General features: G+C 52.7%; 2 protein-coding genes and 1 gene segment (V, D, J or C); 1 reads left to right on the top strand and 2 right to left on the bottom strand.

Annotated features, from left to right (window-relative positions):
• LOC133751829 (melanoma antigen preferentially expressed in tumors-like) overlaps nucleotides 1-19,852 on the top strand; it is a 181,889-nt gene that overhangs the window by 53,182 nt on the left and 108,855 nt on the right. The gene's annotated exons all lie outside the window — the stretch shown is intronic.
• LOC133752326 (Ig lambda chain C region-like) lies at nucleotides 15,064-17,874 on the bottom strand. The segment is given in 3 exon segments: nucleotides 15,064-15,383; nucleotides 16,605-16,670; nucleotides 17,853-17,874. Coding segments are annotated over 3 exon segments (408 nt in total).
• Nucleotides 19,214-19,852, bottom strand: part of LOC133751830 (immunoglobulin lambda-1 light chain-like) — a 35,669-nt gene continuing 35,030 nt past the window's right edge. Inside the window, 1 exon segment of the mRNA XM_062181981.1 lies at nucleotides 19,214-19,639. Coding sequence (XP_062037965.1) covers nucleotides 19,320-19,639 — 320 coding nt within the window. The 3' untranslated portion in view covers nucleotides 19,214-19,319.

Here is a 19,852-nt window from a genome sequence, read left to right as displayed (position 1 = left end):
GGGTGGCGGGGCCCAAGCACTTGAGCCGTCCTCCACCACTTTCCCAGGTGCATTGGCAGGGAGCCAGATTAGAAGTGGAGCAGTCCTGGATGTGAACTGGTGCCTATATGTAGCTATGCTACAATGCTGGTGCCTGCCTGAGGAAACTGATGCCTCTAAGAGACAGATTTGTCAGCCCAGGTCTCCTTACAGATGCTCTGATTTACCTGTAACTCTTCTTTTCCAAGGAACTGGTGAAAACTCTAAGTCTGTTTTGGTCTCTTTCAGATAGAGCTTCTTTCCTTTACAACCTTGTCCTCTGCTAATCTGCTTCATGTGTAAGAAAGCTTTTATTACTGTTTGTAGAAATTGCTTCAACTTTTGGTTTGCAGTTACCCCTGCTTCTATTATTTTTAAATCCAAGCTCTTAAAATTTTTTTTAAAAATTTATTTGAGAGGCAGAGGAGGCAGACAAATGCCTGTGATGGCTGGAGATGAGCCTGGGCTGGAGCCAGGAGTTGGGAACTCCATCCAGGTCTCCCATGTGAGTTGCAGGGACCCATGTATTTGGGCCATCACCTGTTGCTTCCCAGGGTCTGCATAGCAGGAAGCTGGAGTCAGGATCTGGGGACAGAGATTGTACCCAGGGCCTCTGATATGGAATGCAGGCATCTTCACCACCAGGACGCTGCTTCTGTTTTGAACTCTATTTAAAGGGGGTTGTTTTACCTCAGTTTTCCTTGGCAAATGCCTACTGCTGGGCATGTGTCACCCCTGGAACGCTTTGTTCTTCCGTTATGGCTTCCTGACCCAGGGTGCTGGCTGCAGTGTAAGAGTTCCATGGATTTGGGTAGAACCAAAGACCTAGAGGAAAAGAACCCATACTAGAGTTGGAATGACCTGCTCTCACCTGTGGTCTCCCAGAGAGACAGCCTTCTGACTGTTGTGCTTCGTCCTCAGCATCAGCCTACACTCTGCTGGTCATGAGTGTGGCCAACAAGCACTAAATATTTGTTCAATGTTAAGTGAATTGGAATAAGTAGGCTTATTGAAGTAGCCTTTAAAATACCTCTTGTTTTTCTATCATGACACAATAAATGAAGACAGAGAAGTCAGATGGGCAGAATATAAAACAACATTACCTTTAGTGCCACCCCCACAGGTAGCCATATGGATATGGGTATGTGTGTAGGTACAGATATGGATAAAGAGCTGCATGCCACTCATGATTTCATTTTAAAATTTTAAAAAAGTTTCACTTTATTTGAAAGGGAGAGAGAAGGAGGGAGGAAAGGGTGAAGGATAAAGAGAAAGAAAGAGATCTTTCATCTACTAGTCACTTCCAAATGCCTGAAGCAGCCAAGCCTTGGTCAGGTTGAAGTCAAGACTGGGTCTCCTGTGTGGGTGGCAGGAACCCAGGTTCTTGAGCCATCATCTTTTACCTCCCAAGGTGTGCATTAGCAGGAAGCTGGATCAAAAGCAGAGGAGCTGGGACTTGAACCAGACACTCCAGTGGGGGCTGCAGGTGTCCCAAGTGGCAACACCACATGTCACTTCTTGGCTTATGACCTCTTTGGGATAACATTCTGTGCAATCCTTATTAGGTGCCATTTCCATCTTCTCAGCCCCCACATTTAGAGGATCTTATATCTTTTTTTCCTCTTTTGAAAAATATTTGAAGGATGGAGAAAGAGAGAGATCTTACACTTCATCCTCTGGTTCACTCTCCATATGTCCACAACAGCCAGGAGCTCCATTCTGGTCTCCCACATGGTTGGAAGGGATTCAGTACTTGAGCCATCATCATCTGCTGCCCCCTTGGCATATGAGCAGGGGGCTGGATTGGAATTAGGCACAGGTGGGACTCAATCCCAGGTACTCCGATACAGGATGCAGGTGTCCCAAGTGGCACCTTACCCTGCTGAACCACAACGCTTTCCCCAAGATCTTGTATCTTAAGTCAGATTGTTGTTATGTGCTTTTAAAACTGATACATCTCCTCTGAAAAATCAGAAGAAACACAAGAAAGCATAAAGAAGAATGTAAAGCAAATCTCCTGTCTCACACACCAGAGGGGACCGCTGTTAGAGGCAGCCAGGGGGCAGCATCAGGCATGGGCACTGGGGCTGGAAAGGGGTGAGATGCAGGGCAGGGCTGGAGGGCCCTGCTGCCCCCATCTGTGAGCTGCACAAACATCCGGTCTCAGCCCTGAAACTGCCTCTGCCCTGTGTGCCAGTCGCACCTGGCCCTGTTTGTCACCCATCCTATGCCCTATTGGCTGTGGACTTGGTTTCTCTTCCCCTTTAATGCTCCACTTTTGTCGCCGGGTTTTGGTTTCAGCCAACTCAGGGTTAACTTTAGCTTGGGGATTCCCAGGGGTGGCCAGCTGCAGGCAGGGCCACCAGAACTGGGGGAGGTGACTTACTCCAGTCACTCTTTCCCCCAGGCCTGATGTCCCTCCAGACCTCCCTGGCCAACTCTTGTCTTCCAGGAATCCTTTGATTTCCCAGATGGTGGACACCTGGGGCTCCTCATGCAGGTTCTTCTTGGGCAGTTGGGAAGGTTGGGACACAGAGGGGATGGGCATTGCTCAGGGTCACAAAGCAGGTCATAGGCAGGCTGGGCAGGAGCTCAGGAAGTGAGAGCAATAGCTGGGGGGGATGGTGAGAGTCCCCATGATCCAGGCACACCTTGAACATCATCTCAACCAATTCCCAAACCCACCCTGTGGGGGGGGGGGGTTCTGTCAGAGGAGTAACTGAGGCCCACAGGGGAAAGTAAGTCACCCAGTGTTAAGGCCTATGAGGGCTCAGTGTGGGTGGGGACCTTCCCTGGCAGACCCTGGTCTGGGCTCCTACTGCAGACTCTGCTCCAGGAAGAACAACACTCTGGGTGCCCCCACCCCTGCCCTTTGCTGGGTGGCTACCCCTGGCTGCTCAGTGGAGGGATGGTCCCAGTTCTGTAGGTCTGCCTATGTCTGATATACGCTCTTGGGGCTTCTTCCTACACCCTTGAAATGAGGTCAGGGCTGTAAAATGATGAAAGGAGGTCTCCCCTCATGAACTTGTTCAGCACTGGCAGAGAGCGCTTGTGTTCGAGATAGGTGACCCTCATGTGAGCTCAGGTCGGTTCTCGCCTCTGCTGGCCTCAGTTTCCCCCATTCCTCAGGTAGGAGGCTCTGGGCAGCACATCAGGGCACCCAGGAGTTCGATTTGTCATTCTCTCTGGGATTTAACTGCTCTGAGCCTCTGTTTTCTTACCTGTGAAATGGGACAATAACCTCGATATTGGTTCCATGCAGATAGCATGTGTCCCCATGTTTGGTAAATGATATGAGGAGAATAAAGCCACTCAGTAGTGTCTCAACACAGTACACATTAGCCTTTTGGAATCTCAGATCTGGTCAGATTTGAGGCCTTTGGGGCCTCTATTCCTGGCCTCACACCCACTGGGCCCTAACTTGCTCCTCACCCCTTTGCTGGGTTCCTAGTCTTGGGACGCTCTGACTTACTGGCTTAACTCAGCCTGTGTTCATCCTCTTGCCCTGGAGAACTCCTATGTATCTTCTGGGGCCTTGCCCTGGATCTGCCTCCCAGCATCCTTTGCTCTTCCCTCATCTCTGCATAGTGGTCACTGCCTTCATCTAGTTCTCCTTCTTCCCCAGAGCAGGCCCCAGACTTCCTCCCTGCCTTATCCCCTGCCCTGACAGAGGCCTGACTCAGAGCAGGGCCTATGCATAGGCACAGAGTCTAAGGACTTTTAGAAATATATATATACACACATGCACACATATGTATGTGTGTATACGTACATACATATATACAAACATATGGGTGTGTGTGTATGTATATATACACATACATACATACACATATATTTGAGAGGCAGAGAGGTAGAAATAGAGATAGGTAGAACTTCTATCCACTGGTCATTCCCCAAATGTCTGCAACAGCCAGGGCTGGGTCTGGCTGAAGTTGGGAGTGTGGAAACCAATCTGTGTCTCCCATGTGTGTGGCAGGGACCCATGTACTCGAGCCATTACTGCTGCCTCACAGGGTGTGCATTAGCAGGGAGCTGAAGTTGGGAGCCTAGGAGCTGGAACCCAAACTGAGGCACTCTGATGCGAGGTGCAAGTATCCCAAGTGGTGTCTCAACCTCTGCACCAAACCGCTGCCCCCTCTGAGGACTTTCTGAGTGGGAATCAGGGCAGGCCAGGTGGTGTGGGAGACAGGAGTCTGGGGTCTTTGAGACAGAGTGAGCTGCATTAATCGGGTCCTGAGTGCCCTGGCTGCAGCTTTGTGGAGAGAAAGGTCACTGTAGCCCTCTCTCTCTGTCTTTTCTCTTGCTGACCCCCAAGAATAGCCTTGCTGCCCCTACCTCCAGCCCTCGGGGTCTAACTCCCTGTCCCTGTTTGAGTTTTCTGCTGACACCAGGTCACCCTTGCTGATCACTCAGAACCCGCAGGATCCCCAATCCCTTGTCTTCTTCAAAGAGGTCCCACCTGCAGTGAGAACTCTAGACTAGGCAGGGACAAGCCTCCCACAGCTGGCACTATCCCCAGAACCTGACCTGGCCTGAGTATGTGTGTGCTGTTGACGGGGAAGTGAGGAGACAGCAGTCAGCAGTAGCAGGGAGCTCACTGACCATAGCAAGTCCAGGTGTGTGCTTGTGGGGTGGAAGGTGGAGGTGGGGGTCTATGTGATACTTCCCATCTCACATGCCAGGCGACTTATGCCATAGCTATACGTGGCAGGCCTGGTTTCCCTAGGCTGGGCCTCTGGAAATGGCTGGGGGAAGCTATGGGCTAGCATCCCTGAGAGTGATGTAGTGAAGTCTCACCAGGAGAAGGGGCTTGCCATCTACAGTGATTCACCTAGGCCCAGTGTCTGGTACCTGTTCGCCTCTCCAACTCCCATCAGGACCTGGAGCCCTGGAATATCCTGGGGCCTTTTTTTCTGAGTGGAGGACAGAGTGTGTGTGGGAGGTCTGGTCACTCACTGGGCAGGGGCAGCAGACCTCACTATGCCAGCCTGCCTGTACTCCTCCCTCCCTCCCTTTGGCCTCAGTATCTAGATCCAGCCTGGGGTGGGGGACAGTGATGTCCCAGGACCACAGCCCCTTCTTCCTGAGTGGATAAGCAGACACAAGCCAAGTCTTGTTTTGGCCTTGGCTGGACCAGTCCTGCCTCACCTGGGACTCAAGAAGTTGAGAGCCTTGTCTAGGTCAGGTTCTGGGGAAGGTGAATGGGTGGATGGATGGACAGATGGGCTTGGTGACTTTCTACTGGGGAGGACTCTTGGAAGACACCTGTGCATCTGCTCTCTTTGTTATCATCCAGGGCAGCGATTATGTAGGATCATGTTTCTTTCCCCTTTTCTTCTCCCCTTTCCCCAGAAGAGTCCAAGGTCTGGGGTCAGCAAGTGGGGTGTGACCTACAGGGTCCCTTCCTGCCCACTCAGGGCTCCTCCAAGCTCCAAATGTCCAGTAGTACCCAGTGATTAAAGGCATTTAGAGCAGTTCCTGGAGAGCCCTTAGGAAGGACCATAAACAGAAGGTTCTGGAACAACAACAAAAAGATTCTGGAACAGAAGATGCCACTTTTGACTGTCCACTGATCATGACCTTGAGACTTTGGCTCAGGCCTGGGCATAGGGGCTTGGGTGGCCTTGGTACTGGGACACGGACTCATCCTCCAGCTGAGCTTGTGGAAACTTTAGGAACTAGAAGCCACCCCCATCCCCCAAGGAGAGGGAAGCACCTGCTGCCAGGCCTGGGGCCAGGTGGGACTTCCCCAGCTATTTCTGGCCTCAAAGACTCTTGGTTTCACCCAGCCAGCTGCACTGGGGTGAAGGTGCCAGGGCCCGCAGGGAGCCTGGTGCAGATTAGGTGGCTGACCTGAGGCTGCCTGTGGCTGGAACATACCAACGTTAACAATGGTTAACCAAGCCTTTATTTTCTATGTGCTTGTGCCTCTCTGTCCTCCAGGGAATGGCTGCACAGAGGGGAGCTAAGGCTGGGCTTGGGCACCCCTGACTCTAGCCCAGGGTCTGGCCTCCAGTCAGGGCTAGAACCTGGCCTCCAGTCAGATGTGCTTTACCCTCCTACTTTGTTTCTCTCCCTCATGCACCTGTCCCCCATCTCCTGCAGGATGCCATTCACTTCTCTCAGGTGTGTTTCCGACTCTCAACACACCAGTGCTCCCATTCAGGCTGTGCCTGCCCTGCCTACCACCATGTTCCCAGCATATAGCATTGGTTCAGGAAACAGATCTGAACTCATGACTTTGGACAGTGTCTACACTGGGGCCCATCCATGTTGGGCTGTTGTCCATTCTGGAACTGAGTTTAACCTGACCATGGGCTCATGTGGCTGATTTGGGGTTTCACTATCTCCAATCACCTTGCCCTAGAACCCCAGGCCCAGAACCTGCCCTTCCCTGGAAACTGCTGTGCTGTCTGGGCCTATACAGCCCTTCTGTCGTCTGTTGGGATCCCAGACTGTGGCCTGGCCACTGCTTTCCTCTCTCTTTAGTTGGGCCAGAAAATGGTGTATCTGGGAGTCTGGACAGGAAGTGCCCCATTTGGCCTCTTTCTGGGGCTATGTGGCCACTTTGTCCTCTGTGATTCCCTTGGTCAGAAGGCCCAGAAGTTCCCTTTAAAGGCTGAGTGTTGGGCAGGCAGGGACGGCCCAGACAGGAAGCAACTGTAGGGCTCCAGTGTCCAGTACAGCATCTGACACAGTAGATACCTGGATCACATTGGCTGGGATAAGGAGGAGAAGGGATAGGCAGATGAGACTGGATGTTGATGTATCCATAGGATAAGGGATGTAGGCATCCCAAGCAGCATCCCAATTGCTATGTCAAACTCCTGCCCTTGAAAATATATTTTAAAAGATAAGAACTTTATTTGATCATTCAGTAAATGGTTACTTTGAGTTTGGTAAGCAAAATTTATAGTTGAAACTGAGACCTTTCTTGGGGTGTCAGGAGTGTTATTAATTATTACACCAGGACCATAAACTGGGAATGCTGAGGGAAATCTAGGATGTAGGCACTTCTAGAAGAGGCTGTCCATTTGGACCTATCAGGAAAACAGAGATAGGTCAGCTGTGATCCCAAGTGACTTTTCAAGAAAAACAGTGCAAAGACAGACTCTGACTGACCCCCAACACCCTCTGTCTTGTCATTGTGTTCATGTCCATCTGGCCCAGCTACAGTCCTTCAAAATGACCATGGAGGAGAATGGTTCCTGCAGATCATCCCAGAAAGAAGGAATCCTTTCTCCAGGCCTCACTACCATCCCCTGCACAGGTGCTTCCTGGAGACTTTGCATGATGAAGCATTCTAGGGAAAGACACAATCCAGCTAGCCATGAGGCTAGTGTGGGAGTCATTGCATTATGGGTGTGGGGCAAGGGACATGAGTAGGTTAAGAACTGTTCTTCAGGGCAGGCCTTCAGTTCAGTGGTTATGACACTTTTAAAAAAAGATTTTCATTTATTTATTTCAGAGGCAGAGTTATAGAGAAAGGAAGAGACAGAGATAAAGTTCTTCCATCTGCTGGTTAACTCCCCAAATAGCCACAATGGCTGGAGCTGGGCTGATCCAAAGCCAGGAGCCAGGAGCTTCTTCTGGTCTCCCATGTGGGTACAGGGGCCCAATCACTTGGGTCATCCTCTGCTGCCCTCCCAGGCCATAAGCAGAGAGCTGGATCAGAAGAGGAGCAGCTGGGACATGAACTGGTGCCCACACGAGATGCCAATGCTGCTGGCGGAGGCTTAGCCTACTACGTCAGAGTAGTAGTGTCCTGGTTAGGACACTCTTGGGATGCCCACATCCCATAACAGAGTGTCTGGGTTTAGGCCCAGCTCCCCTTCCAATTCCTGCTCCCTGCTAATGTGCACTCTAGAGGCAGCAGGTGGCTCAAATACTTGAGTTCCTGATACCCACATGGTAGACCTGGATGGAGTTCCAGACTCCTGGCTTCAGTCTGGCCCAGGCTGGCTTTTGTGGACATTTGGAAAGTGAACAAGTAGATGAAAGATGTCTTTATGTCTGTCTCTCTGACTCTGCTTTTTGGACAAAACAAAGAATAAATAAATTTAGAATTTTTTCATACACACATCTCTTTCAGGAGCCATAGCTTGTGGCTCCTCTATGGCCTTGGGAAACCTGTTCTGTTGTTGGGGGTAGAGCCTGGGTTTCAGGTGAGAAGCTAAGGACTGTGCCCTGAAGATGGAGCAATGAACGTGTGACTGGGCCCAGGGGGATGAAACTTGGAGAAGAGGTTGGTGTGTTGGGAAGGAGTAATGAAGGACAGCCCACTCTGAGTGGTGTGACTGTGACTGTCATTCCACTGTGTCACTAAGCTGGTGGGCACTACAGCAGGCCGTGACCATGACATCTGTATCCCCAAAGTGGGCATTCCTTTTTTTAAAAAATTTATTTATTTACTAGAGAGGTAGAGTTACAGACAGAGCGAGAGACAGAGAAAGGTTTTGTATCCACTGGTTCACTCCCCAAGTGGCTGCAATGGCTGGAGTTGGGTCAATCTGAAGCCAGGAGCCAGAAGCTTCTTCCTGGTCTCCTATGTGGGTACAGGGGCCCAAGCACTTGAACCATCATCTATTGCTTTTCCAGGCCATATCAGAGAGCTGAATTGGAAGTGGAGCAGCTGATAAATTAACTGGCGCCCATATGGGATTCTGGAGCTGCAGGTGGAGGCTTAGCCCACTACGTCACAGCACTGGTCCCCAAAGTGGGCATTTCTTAGATGGCTGAACAATTCGGTTTTATATCCTTCACATTGGAAATACAGGATGGGGGCAGAGCCCCCCTTGCCACTGCTGCTGAGGCTCAGTGAATGCTGGGGGGTGAAGGATGGGGAGTGCCCTGGAGAAGGCTGGGCAGTTGGGAGATTCCCAGGGCTTGCTCAGTAGGAGCTCCCAGCTCCTCCCCTCCCCCAGGGCCCAAGAAGCTACCTCATCCTCTTACAGGAGGCCTCACGTTCTCAAACAGCTTCCAGCCCCTCCCCCAGGGCTCCTCCACCCATACCAGTGGCTATTCTGGGCTCTAGCTTTCTTTGTAGAGGAAGTCACAGCCCTTCCCTCATCTGACGCAGACACCCGGCTCAGCCAAGGGCATATGGTGAGACAAGGTTGGGGCCAGGCCAAGCTACCCTCATGGACCCTGACCCTGACACTTGTATGTGTACCTGGCGTACCCTGCAGGACTGACCTTCAGTCTAAGATGGGCTGGGTGAGACCTGCAGAGGGAGCTCAGCCCCAGCTTGGCTGTCCTTGGGCTGTGTGGAGCCTGGGCAGCCCCAGATGGCCCCCATGGACAGTATCCCCTCTGTGACATTTGATAAAGGCCCCAGAGGTACCACAAGGGCCACTTGCACTGTGGTGAGTCACAAGTGTCCAGGACGGCATCTGGAGCAGCCCACAGCATCCTGGCAGCTCAGTCTCATCCTTAGTGTAGGAGCCATGCTGGACTGCATTGTCCTTGCCATCAGATGCCAACACTGGGAGCCTGAGGACTGGGCTGGGGGCAGTGGTGACTGCCACACCATGCCCAGCTTGTGAGTTCCTCCAGGGCAGGTCTGCTCTTTTTTTTTTTATTTTTTATTTTTGACAGGCAGAGTGGACAGTGAGAGAGAGAGAGAGACAGAGAGAAAGGTCTTCCTTTGCCGTTGGTTCACCCTCTAATGGCCGCCGCGGTAGCGCGCTGCGGCCGGCGCACCGCGCTGTTCTGATGGCAGGAGCCAGGTGCTTATCCTGGTCTCCCATGGGGTGCAGAGCCCAAACACTTGGGCCATCCTCCACTGCACTCCCTGGCCACAGCAGAGAGCTGGCCTGGAAGAGGGGCAACCGGGACAGGATCGGTGCTCCGACCGGGACTAGAACCCGGTGTGCCGGTGCCGCAAGGCGGAGGATTAGCCTGTTGAGCCACGGCGCCGGCCAAGGTCTGCTCTTTGCTCCTGCCCTTGATCCACAGCTGTGCTCCATTGTTGAATGAATGAGTGGATGAATGAATGATGTAATACACAGGGCGGAGGAACTGTGCAGAGAGCCTGGGGGTGGGTCACTTCACAACTCATCCCCTCCCATCAGAGCCTCAGTTCTCGCATCTCTGAAATGGGCATACAAACACCTGCAACTGCTTTGCTTTGTGGAATCAGAGGGTCTTCCCAGGACACCTTCTGTCCATTACCCACCCCCCAACCGAGTCAGTGTGGACTGAAAGACCCAGGTACCCTCATCCCACAGGGCTACAAGGCAGGGTTTGTGTGCTCAGCACCTTCTGTCCCTCCATGGGCATGGCCTCTTCAGGAGAGAGAGTGACCCTGGACTGGGAGCCTGGGCACCCATTGTCTGTGCTGCCCTGAACATCTCTGGCACTTGAGTGGGCTCAGACTCCTCAGCTGGCCTTAGGAAAGGTGTGGCGACCTCACCTGGGGGTGGCCTGGGGTCAAGGGGCCCAGGGCCCACTGTGCAGCCTTGATCAGGCGCGGGACCCAGGAGGGCTGCCTCAGCTCTTGAACTTGCCTCTTCCTACATAAGACAAGAATAGGCTGGGATCACAGGATATGAAGCTCACCAGACACTAGCTCAGAGTTTGTCTGGAAGCAGCACTTGGCTGGGACCATCATGTGATAGGTGGAAGCAGATGAGATTGCACCTGTAGCAGGGTTAGGAGCAACTCCACAGCTGGGCTGCAAAGACTGGGGACCTGTAGCTCCAGGAACAGAACCAGTTACACCTCGGAGGAGCCAGGGGAGGCACAGCCATGGTCTCCTGGTGCTTGTTTACAGTCGAGATGCAGAAGGGGGAGGCCGGGGCTGGCGCTGTGGTGTAGCAGGATAAGCAGCCATCTGTGCCAGCATTTCATATGGGCACTGGTTTGAGTTCCAGATGCTCCATTTCTGATCTAGCTCTCTGCTAATGCACCTGGGAAAGCAGTGGAGGATAGCCCAAGTGCTTGGGCCCCTGCCTCCCACATAGGAGACCTGGATGAAGCTCCTATCTCCAGTCTGGCCAGCCCAGCCCTGGCCGTTGTGGCCATTTGGGGAGAGAACCAGCAGATAGAAGATCTTTCTCTCTCTCTCTCCTTCTCCCTCTCTATAATTCCGACTCTCAAATAAACAAATAATCTTAAAAAAAAATAAAAAAGAAGAAGGGGGAGGCCAAGCTCCCACAGGCCCTTGCCTGGCTGGTGTCCTGAGAGGCCATTAGGCCCTGGACACAACAAGATTGAGTGACTGGGCTGGTGAACTGTCTGACCTCCTGGTAGTTTATTATTTAGGTGGACAGAGATAGAAAGAGTAGCCCAAGGTGCCAGCTCCTGGCATCCCTGGCAGGGTAGTTGCAGAAAAAAGGGACGAGGGATGATGGAAAAGCGGACTTGGGAGATGAGGAGTTACAAGAGGATAGAAGGATGTGCATGGCTCAAGCCCCCTCTAGGGTCAGCAGGGGAAAACCATGAGGGGCCCATGGACAGAGCCATTTGGAGGGCACTGGTGCTGTGGCAAGAGCAGGTGTGTGGTGTGGGAGACTTGGGCTAAAGGTGGGAAGGAAGGGATATGTGGTGTCCAGAGCTGTGGACACAGGGGTTCCTCACAGGGCGGCCATGCTGGGGGACCCTGGAAGGTTCTCAGTAGGACAGGCAGGGGTCAAAAGTGGACTAAGAGAGTCCAGGAGAGAGAGACTGGGGCCTGCCTGCTGTTCATGGGACCGCTGGGTGCTGTCCTGGCCTGATCCCTGGGGAGTTTCATGCATGGCCTTGAACAGCCTCCTTCCAGCTCCTACTGTGGACTTGGAGCCAGGCCCTGTGAGGACCCTGATTTCCTTCTCCCTGCTTCCCAACCCAGAGCCCCATGGACTGTTCCCTTGGGAGAGGCCCAGACTGACGATGGTTTTGAGAGAATTCCTGGATCCTGAGAGAGCGGTTGAGATGGGGGGAGAAAAAGGGGGTGGGATTTGGGCCAGAGGAGTTGCCTGCCAGGGACAGATCCTCCTGGAGGTGGGGGCACCAAAGACTGTCACCCTGAAGTCCTAGGGTGGGGACCTGGGTCCAGTGCAGTCTGTACATCTCCAGGGAGGGAGCTGGGCCAGCAGGGAGGCCTGGCCAGGGGATGCTGAGGACAGTTGGGCAGCTGGTTCAGCAGCTGAGATCTGGAGCCCTGGTAGGCCTGAGCTCAAGTCCCTGCTGTGGTCTTGGGCAGGTCACTTGGGATATCTGGGTCATGGTGTCTCCTTCACAGGACAAGGATACTAGGGCTGGGGCTGTGGCACAGTGGGTTAATGTCCTGGCCTGAAGCATCGGCATCCCATATGGGCACCAGTTCTAGTCCCGGCTGCTCCACTTCCAATCCAGCTCTCTGCTGTGGCCCGGGAAAGCAATAGAAGATGGCCCAAGACCTTGGGCCCCTGCAACCGCATGGGAGACCCAGAAAAAGCTCCTGGCTCCTGGCTTCAGATTGGCGCAGCTCTGGCCGTTGCGGCCATCTGGGGAGTGAACCACTGGATGGAAGAACTCTCTCTCTCTCTCTCTCTCTCTCTCTCTCTCTCTCTCTCCCTCCCTCCCCCTCCCCTCCCCCTTCCCCTCCCCCTCCCCCTCTCCTTCTCCCTCTCTCTGTCTCTCCTCTCTCTGTGTAACTCTGACTTTCAAATAAATAAATAAATCTCTTTTTTTAAAAAAAAGGGATACTAATAGAAACTTTCTCCACGGGTGTTTTGGTGACAGTGAGCTGAGGCCTCAGAGGCAGCTGAAGTCATAGCTCCTTCCTGTGAGCCCAGGTGGGAGAGAGAGGGGCTCAGCTTGGCCTAGGAAGGCCCCTAGGAATGGCCCAGGGTACAGAGAAAGGATGGGAGAAGTTTCCTGAATTCCCAGGGAACAGGGAGCAGAGCTGTGGCCATGGAATATGGGCCCCAAAGACAATTGTGTCCTAGTGCGGGAATCTGGGTTTTGAGGTGATGAGGAGGAGATGTGGTGGGAGATGATCTGGAAGCACTGAGTGGGTCCAAGTCAGGGTCTTTTTAAGGGAAAGAGTGAGACAGGAGGGAGAGATGTGTTGATGGAAGCAGAGGGGTCAGGGGGATTGGGGGAGAGCATCGTGGTACAGCATCCACATCCCATATCGGAATGCCTGGGTTCAAGTTCTGGCTACTTCACTTCTGTTACAGCCTCTGTGAGTAAGCAGAAGGTGATGGCTCAAGTGCTTTAGTTCCTGCCCCCCTCCCCACACATGGGAGATCAGGATGCAGTTCTGTCTTCTGGCCTCAGCCTGGCCCAGTCCTGGCTGTTGTGATCACTTGGGGAGTGAAACAGAGGATAGAAGATCTTTCTCCATCTCTTGAGTTTCTCTCTGTCACTCTGCCTTTCAGATAAATAAATAAATCTTTTAAAAAGATTTACTTAGATTTATTTTATTTATTTTAAAGGGAGAGAGAGATCTTCCACCTGCTGGTTCACTCCCCAAATGGCCACAATGGCCAGGGCTGGGCCAGACCAAAGCCAAGAGCCAGGAGCTTCATCCAGGTCTCCCAAGTGGGTGTCAGGGGTCCAAACCTTGGATTATCTTTGCTGCTTTTCCCAGGTGCATTAGCAGGGAGCTGGTTTGGAAGTGAAGCAGCCAGGACACAAACCGGCACCTGTGTGGGATGCCAGCATTGCAGGTGGAGGCTTTATCTGCTATACCACAGCACTGGCCCCAATAAATCTTTTTCTTAGAAAAGATTTGAAGCTGTTGTGCTGCTGGCTTTGAAGTTGGAGGCAGAGCCATGAGCACAGGGCTGGAAAAAATGAGAAAATGGGCTACCCCCCCCATCCCCCAGTCTCCAAAAGGATCACAGTCCTGCTGATATCTTGGTCTTAACAGACCCTTCTGACACTCAACCCCACTTATTGAGGGTGAAGGTCTGGATCCATCCTTCTCAGATTGGGGTACGCATTAGGAGAAACAGGTCTGCCTCTCACAGTCATGGCTCTCCAGCTAATGGCTGGTCCTGTGCTGGGCTTAGCTCATCTGGGGAATGTCAGCAACCAGTGAGTTAGTTACAGTCCAGCTTTTACCATAGACATGGTGGAGCTGGGCCCTGGGCTGGGCTGAAGATATCAAGAGGGTCCTTGCCCAGTTCAATGGGGCCATGGTCATAAAGAGGATGTGAGTATGTAATGTGTACAGGTATATTTCTGTTTGTGAATTTTTAAAAGATTTATTTATTTATTTGGATGGCAGAATTACAGAGAGGTAGAGGCAGAGAGAGAGAGAGAGAGAGAGATCTTCCATCACCAGTTCACTCCCCAGATGGTCGCAACAGCTGGAGCTGGGCTGATCCAAAGCCAGGAACCAGGAGCTTCTGGGTTCCCATGTGAGTGCAGGGGCCCAAGGACCTGGGTCATCTTCTACTGCTATCCCAGGCCATAGCAGAGAGCTGGATTGGAAGTGGAGCAGCTGGGACTTAAATCAGTACCCATATGGGATGCCGGCACTGCAAGTGGTAGCTTTTCCCGCTACACCACAGCGCCAGTCCCCTGTTCGCAGATTCTTGAGTGTGTGTTTGGTTCTACAGATCATTCCCCCCGCATAGGGCCAGACAGGGACTTGAGTGGAGCACAGTGTTCAGGCTATGGGGACTGAGGACTCCAGTGAAAGAAGCACATCCACTGTCCTGGAGGCCTTTGGGACAGGAGTGGTGCCGCTGAGCGGGGGTGGGGGAAGTCCACACAGGGGCAGGAAGCAGGGGCACAGGGGACCCTCCAAAGGCCCCTCCCAGGGTCTGGAAGTCTCCATGGTTAGGGTGACAGTGACAGAATCTCGCAGGGAATCTGCGGAACTCTTTCCTGAGCTGCTTGCTCCCAAGTTCACAGAAATCACTGCTGACCTTTGGGGATGGTCAATTCAGGATGGAAAGCACATGAATAAATAAGAACTGAAACCACTTTTTCTGATTGATGTAAGGATATTTATTTATTTATTAGGTGCAGGGGAAAGGTGGGATGATGGGTGGGTAGAGGCCAAGGTGAGACCCTGCTCGGGTCCTGTAGCTCCTGGCCCCTGGGGTGGGTGAGGGTGGGGCCCTAGGAGCATTCTGCAGGGGTCAGGCTCTTCTCCACGGCTTGGCCCTCATGCGTGACCTGGCAGGTGACTCTCTGGTAGGATTTCCACTGATCGGCTGACAGGCTGAGGAAGCTGCTGGCCGCATACTTGTTGTTGCTCTGTTTGGAGGGCTGGGTGGTGTCCACACCCTGGGTGACGGGGGTGCCGTCGGCCTTCCAGTTCACCTTCACGGTGCCCGGGTAGAAGTCATTGATCAGACACACCAGGGTGGCCTTGTTGTCCTTGTGTTCCTCAGAGGAGGGCGGGAACAGAGTGAGTGAAGGAGTGACCATGGGCTGACCTGTGGGGTGGCAGAGGGATAGCAGGTCAGAGGTCAGATGTCCCTCATAGAGCCCCTGACCTTGGCCTCAAAGTGTAGGTGGACCCAGGCCAAGGGTAGTGTTTCGGGTCAGTGCCTTGCTAGCCTGAGGTCAGGTCACTGATGAGACACTTCCTGCTGGGACACTCCTTGTGCTCCACAAGTGAGGGAGCCACAATCCCCCTCTTTGAATCTGGTCTTACCATGTGTCCTTGTCACCTGCCAACTCTCAACTGTGCTACCCAAAAACTGGATGGGACAGGGTCTGGGAGCTCATCTCTCCTGGGCTGTGTTTCTGTTCTGGGGCCTCTGAGATCTGACAGCTGCCTGCCTACCTGTGTTCCAGCAGAACATATGTCTGCCCTGTGTTCTGGCTTCTTCTTCCACCAGAAGGGACTTTCTGACCCCCTGTCTTCCTGGTACCATCACTGCTACCCCTTGCCACTGTCTCTCGGAGCTGTTTTTTTTCTGTCCTGAGCTGTTGACGGTGGCTTTTCTGAGGGTGTCCAGCCAGGTGGACTTTCCTGGGAAAGCTGTCTCAGCCATGAGTATTATATAACTGGTGGGTGACTGTCCCTTGAGGAGTCCTTGTCCTGGGCATGGTCTCTTGTCCATGGTGGCTCAGGACAGGGCCAGCTTTGGGGCTCTGAGTATTCTGAGAGCTGTCCTGTCGGGATCTCTGCCCATGTTGGAACAGAAGGAGGCTTCCTGTTCCCAGAGGCCACACAGGAAATTTTTCAAACAAGGATCCTTGTTCCCCTCCCATGCATCCTGCCTCTCTCCAAGTCTCCAGAGAAAGGGCCACATCATTGTGTTGAGAGCAGGCCCATCCATGAGACCCCAGGAGGACAGAGTATGCCCAGCCTCTTTCTCCAGTCCCATTACCCCTGAGCCCCAACCTGAGCCCCTTTTCCCTGGTTCCTGGAAACAATAGACCCTAAAGTAGGGAGTGGACCTCCCAGAGTGAAGAGGGGAATGTCTCTGAAGAGAGGATTTGGGGTCACAATGAAACCAGAGCACGGTACAGAAAAGGCTCATTGGGATCCCCTCCTGCCCTGACCAGGTGCCTAAGAAGAGTAGACAGGCTTCAGAGGGGTGACAGGTAAGGCAAAGATGTTATAGACCGCAGACAGTGCAAATTCACAGTAAAATGTCTCCAAATTTCAACTCAGATCCCAGAGAGGAAGGAAAATAGACACTCACCAAGGACGGTCAGCTTGGTTCCTCTGCTGAACACATAACACAGTGACACAGCCCCATGCACAAACCCTGCTGCACACGAGCCAGGCGACCTGCAGCTGCACCAGGGTCCAGGGTCGGGCCACCCAGTCATAGGGCACTTTTGTCTGGTGGCAGGTGAGTTGGCCCCTCCTCATATTGAACTTCAGTTTAGCATCTCTGACATGGTGGAGCTGGACCTTGGGCTGAGATGAGGCTGTCAGGAGAGATCTTTATGTCCAGTCTGGTGGGGCCATGATTGTAGAGTGTGTGGGTGTGGAATGTGGGCAGATGTGATTTTTTTCCTTACGAATTCCTGAGTGTGTGTTTTTGTCCCATAGATCATTACCCCATCCTGTGCTGGCTCCTAGAACAACATTACTATGTTAGACCCCACAGAGATCCTAAAAAGAACAGTGAGAATGGACCAATTATTGTAGTGGCTGGCTGTTTTGAGATGCCTACATCCCATATTGAATCCTGGGTTTAAGTCCCAGCCACATTTCCTATTCCAGCTCCTGCTGATGTGCACCTTGGAAGGCAGCAGGTGATAGCTCAAGTAGTTAGGTTCCTGCCAGCCTCATGGGAGGTCTGGATTGAGTTCTGGGCTCCTGGTTTCCCTTTGGCCTCACTCTGTCTGTGAGGCAGAGCATCTGGGGAGTGAATCAGTGCATGTGAGATGTGTGTCTCTCTGTTTCTTTGACTTTCCAAAACATTACGTAAAGTTTAAAATAAGAGAGAGTCCAAGAGAAAAGAAGATAAAAGAAAAATAAAAAAATACAAATAAAAATAAAAAAATAAAAAAAACAAAAAATATTACAAAACAATAAAGAGAGGGCTTATTCTTGGTGCAGCCCTGAGCCTAGAGAAAAGTTGAGAAGTTAGAGGTCAAGGTGTCCCTCTTCATTGAAGGAATCTCTACTTTTAGACCCACGAAGTGAGGCCATACAGATGCTGAGGGCCACAGGAACCCCCCAAGTTTCTTCAAACTTAGAGACTGAAATTGGGGCAGGAGTTGCTTTACACAAGCACTGAGACCCCTCTCTGTTCCATTGAGGCCCTGTAGCTCCCTGTGTTTGCAGGCTCCATGCTGGGCTGACTGGGCCGTCCAGCAGATCTACTGAAGGTTGCTGTGCTGTCCCTGATGGGATGGAGGCAAAGACGAGGGCCTGTGAGCACCTGGGAACTGAGCCCTGAGATAGCTGGGCCTGCACATCTAGGCGGCCACCTCACTTGTGACAGACTGCAGGTCCATGTGGGTACTCGGCCATGACAGCAAGGAACAGTCCTCATGGGGTTGGGGGGTGTGGAAGAGCTGGGTCCCCCTGGAAGCCTGACCTCATCTGTCACTCTCATGACACACTCACGCCACCCTGATCTACTCTGACCTGGCTCTGACTCTAGTCCTGAACTTAAATCTCACTCCACCTCCCTCAGACAAATCAGTGGAATTCGTGATGCTCTTATCCCAGTTCTCCCGAGTCCATCTCTAATGCAAGAAAAATCTCATCACCGTTCAGGTATTGACAGCTCAATACTGGAGTCTAACCTTGTCGTGATTCTTGAGACTCCAGCCTCATGCTAGTGTTAACCTTGACCTAACTCTGACAGATGCCCACCTGAACATCTACACAAGCCTCCTTTGCACCTTAGCCATGTGCCTGGCAGTAGCAACGAGAACACCCTTGTCTTCCCAGCTACCAATGGGCTCTCTCAGATGGTTGAGGGACTGAACAGGATTGCAAACTCATTAGATTATGTGTACTGTTTTGCTGCTGTGGGACTTGTCAGTAACTTTATTTGGATAACCTGTATTGTGAAAGTTCAGGAATGCACTGGTGTGCTCTATCTTCTATCCTCACAACTCACTAGAGACAGCACAGCCATAGAGCCCTTCACCTGGTACACCTTGCCCTGAGTGGTCCCTGCTGTGGGACAGGGCAGGTCAACCTCTGTTCCTGTGGGATCTTGACCATGGCTGAAGGGTCTGCAACCCAGGTCCTCCCCTCCCTCCCTCCCTCCCTCCTGGGAACCCCCTTCCTGTCCACTGGTTTCCCTCTCTGGATCCCTTGTCAGTTCTTCAGGGCTCCATCCTCTCCCAGGGGGCACAGAGGGCTGCTCCGCAGGGTCAAGCACCTATTTGGAATTCAGTCCCTACAGGTAGAAGGAGCTCGCCTGGGTCCCTGGTGGAATGTGGGGGTCACAGAGGATGGGATCTCACCAGGAAGTACCCCCTGTCCCTGTGCAGGGATCCCTCAGCCCTGGAGATGAGAAGACCCTGACAGTGCATTGGAAACCTGACTCTCTCATGATAAGGTCTTTAATAAGGAGGAGACTGGGAAGGAGGCAGTGAGGCTGCCTGCTCCAAATGTACCAGATGGGGCTCAAGACATTGGGGAGCAGGGGAAAGGGTCTGGGTGACAATGGCTTGTCCTGGGTGATGGCTGGACATGACCTAGGAGCACCCATAGCCCCATGAATGCCACGATACTTCTGCCAACACTGAGACTCCCAGGAGATGTCAGTGAATATGAGATGTGAAAAAACGAGATGGAGACAGGATTCTGATTGAAAAAGTGAGGATATTTATTGAGAGTTTATTGGGTGCAGGGGGAAGGTGGGATGATGGTGGGTAGGGGCAAAGTGAGACCCTGCTGGGGTCTGCAGCTCCTGGCTCCTGGGGTGGGTGAGGGTGGGGCTCTAAGAACATTCTGCAGGGGCCAGGCTCTTCTCCACGGCTTGGCCCTCGTGCGTGACCTGGCAGGTGACTCTCTGGTAGGATTTCCACTGATCGGCTGATAGGCTGAGGAAGCTGCTGGCCGCATACTTGTTGTTGCTCTGTTTGGAGGGCTGGGTGGTGTCCACACCCTGGGTGATGGGGGTGCCGTCGGCCTTCCAGTTCACCTTCGCGGTGCCCGGGTAGAAGTCACTGATCAGACACACCAAGGTGGCCTTGTTGTCCTTGAGTTCCTCAGAGGAGGGTGGGAACAGAATGACCGAGGGGGTCACCGTGGGCTGACCTGCAGAGTGGAAGAAGGGCAGCAGGTCTGAGGCCTGGTGTCCACTTGGGCCCCCTGACCTCTGTGTGAGAGGAGAAGTGTGGTCAGTTCCTCTTGCTCAGGGACCATGGGCCAGAAGTTCCTTGCAGAGAAGGGAGTGCCACGCTGTCCCTCAAACATCTCCCCATCGTCTTTGGGAACCTTGACCTAGGGCTCAGGTCAAGCTTCTCTGTG

Source organism: Lepus europaeus, chromosome 23 (genome assembly GCF_033115175.1).
Source record: "Lepus europaeus isolate LE1 chromosome 23, mLepTim1.pri, whole genome shotgun sequence".
In the NCBI taxonomy this organism is placed as follows: Eukaryota; Metazoa; Chordata; class Mammalia; order Lagomorpha; family Leporidae; genus Lepus; species Lepus europaeus.
The sequence above is the reverse complement of the archived record's forward strand: the minus strand, read 5'-3'. Positions and strand labels throughout refer to the sequence as shown.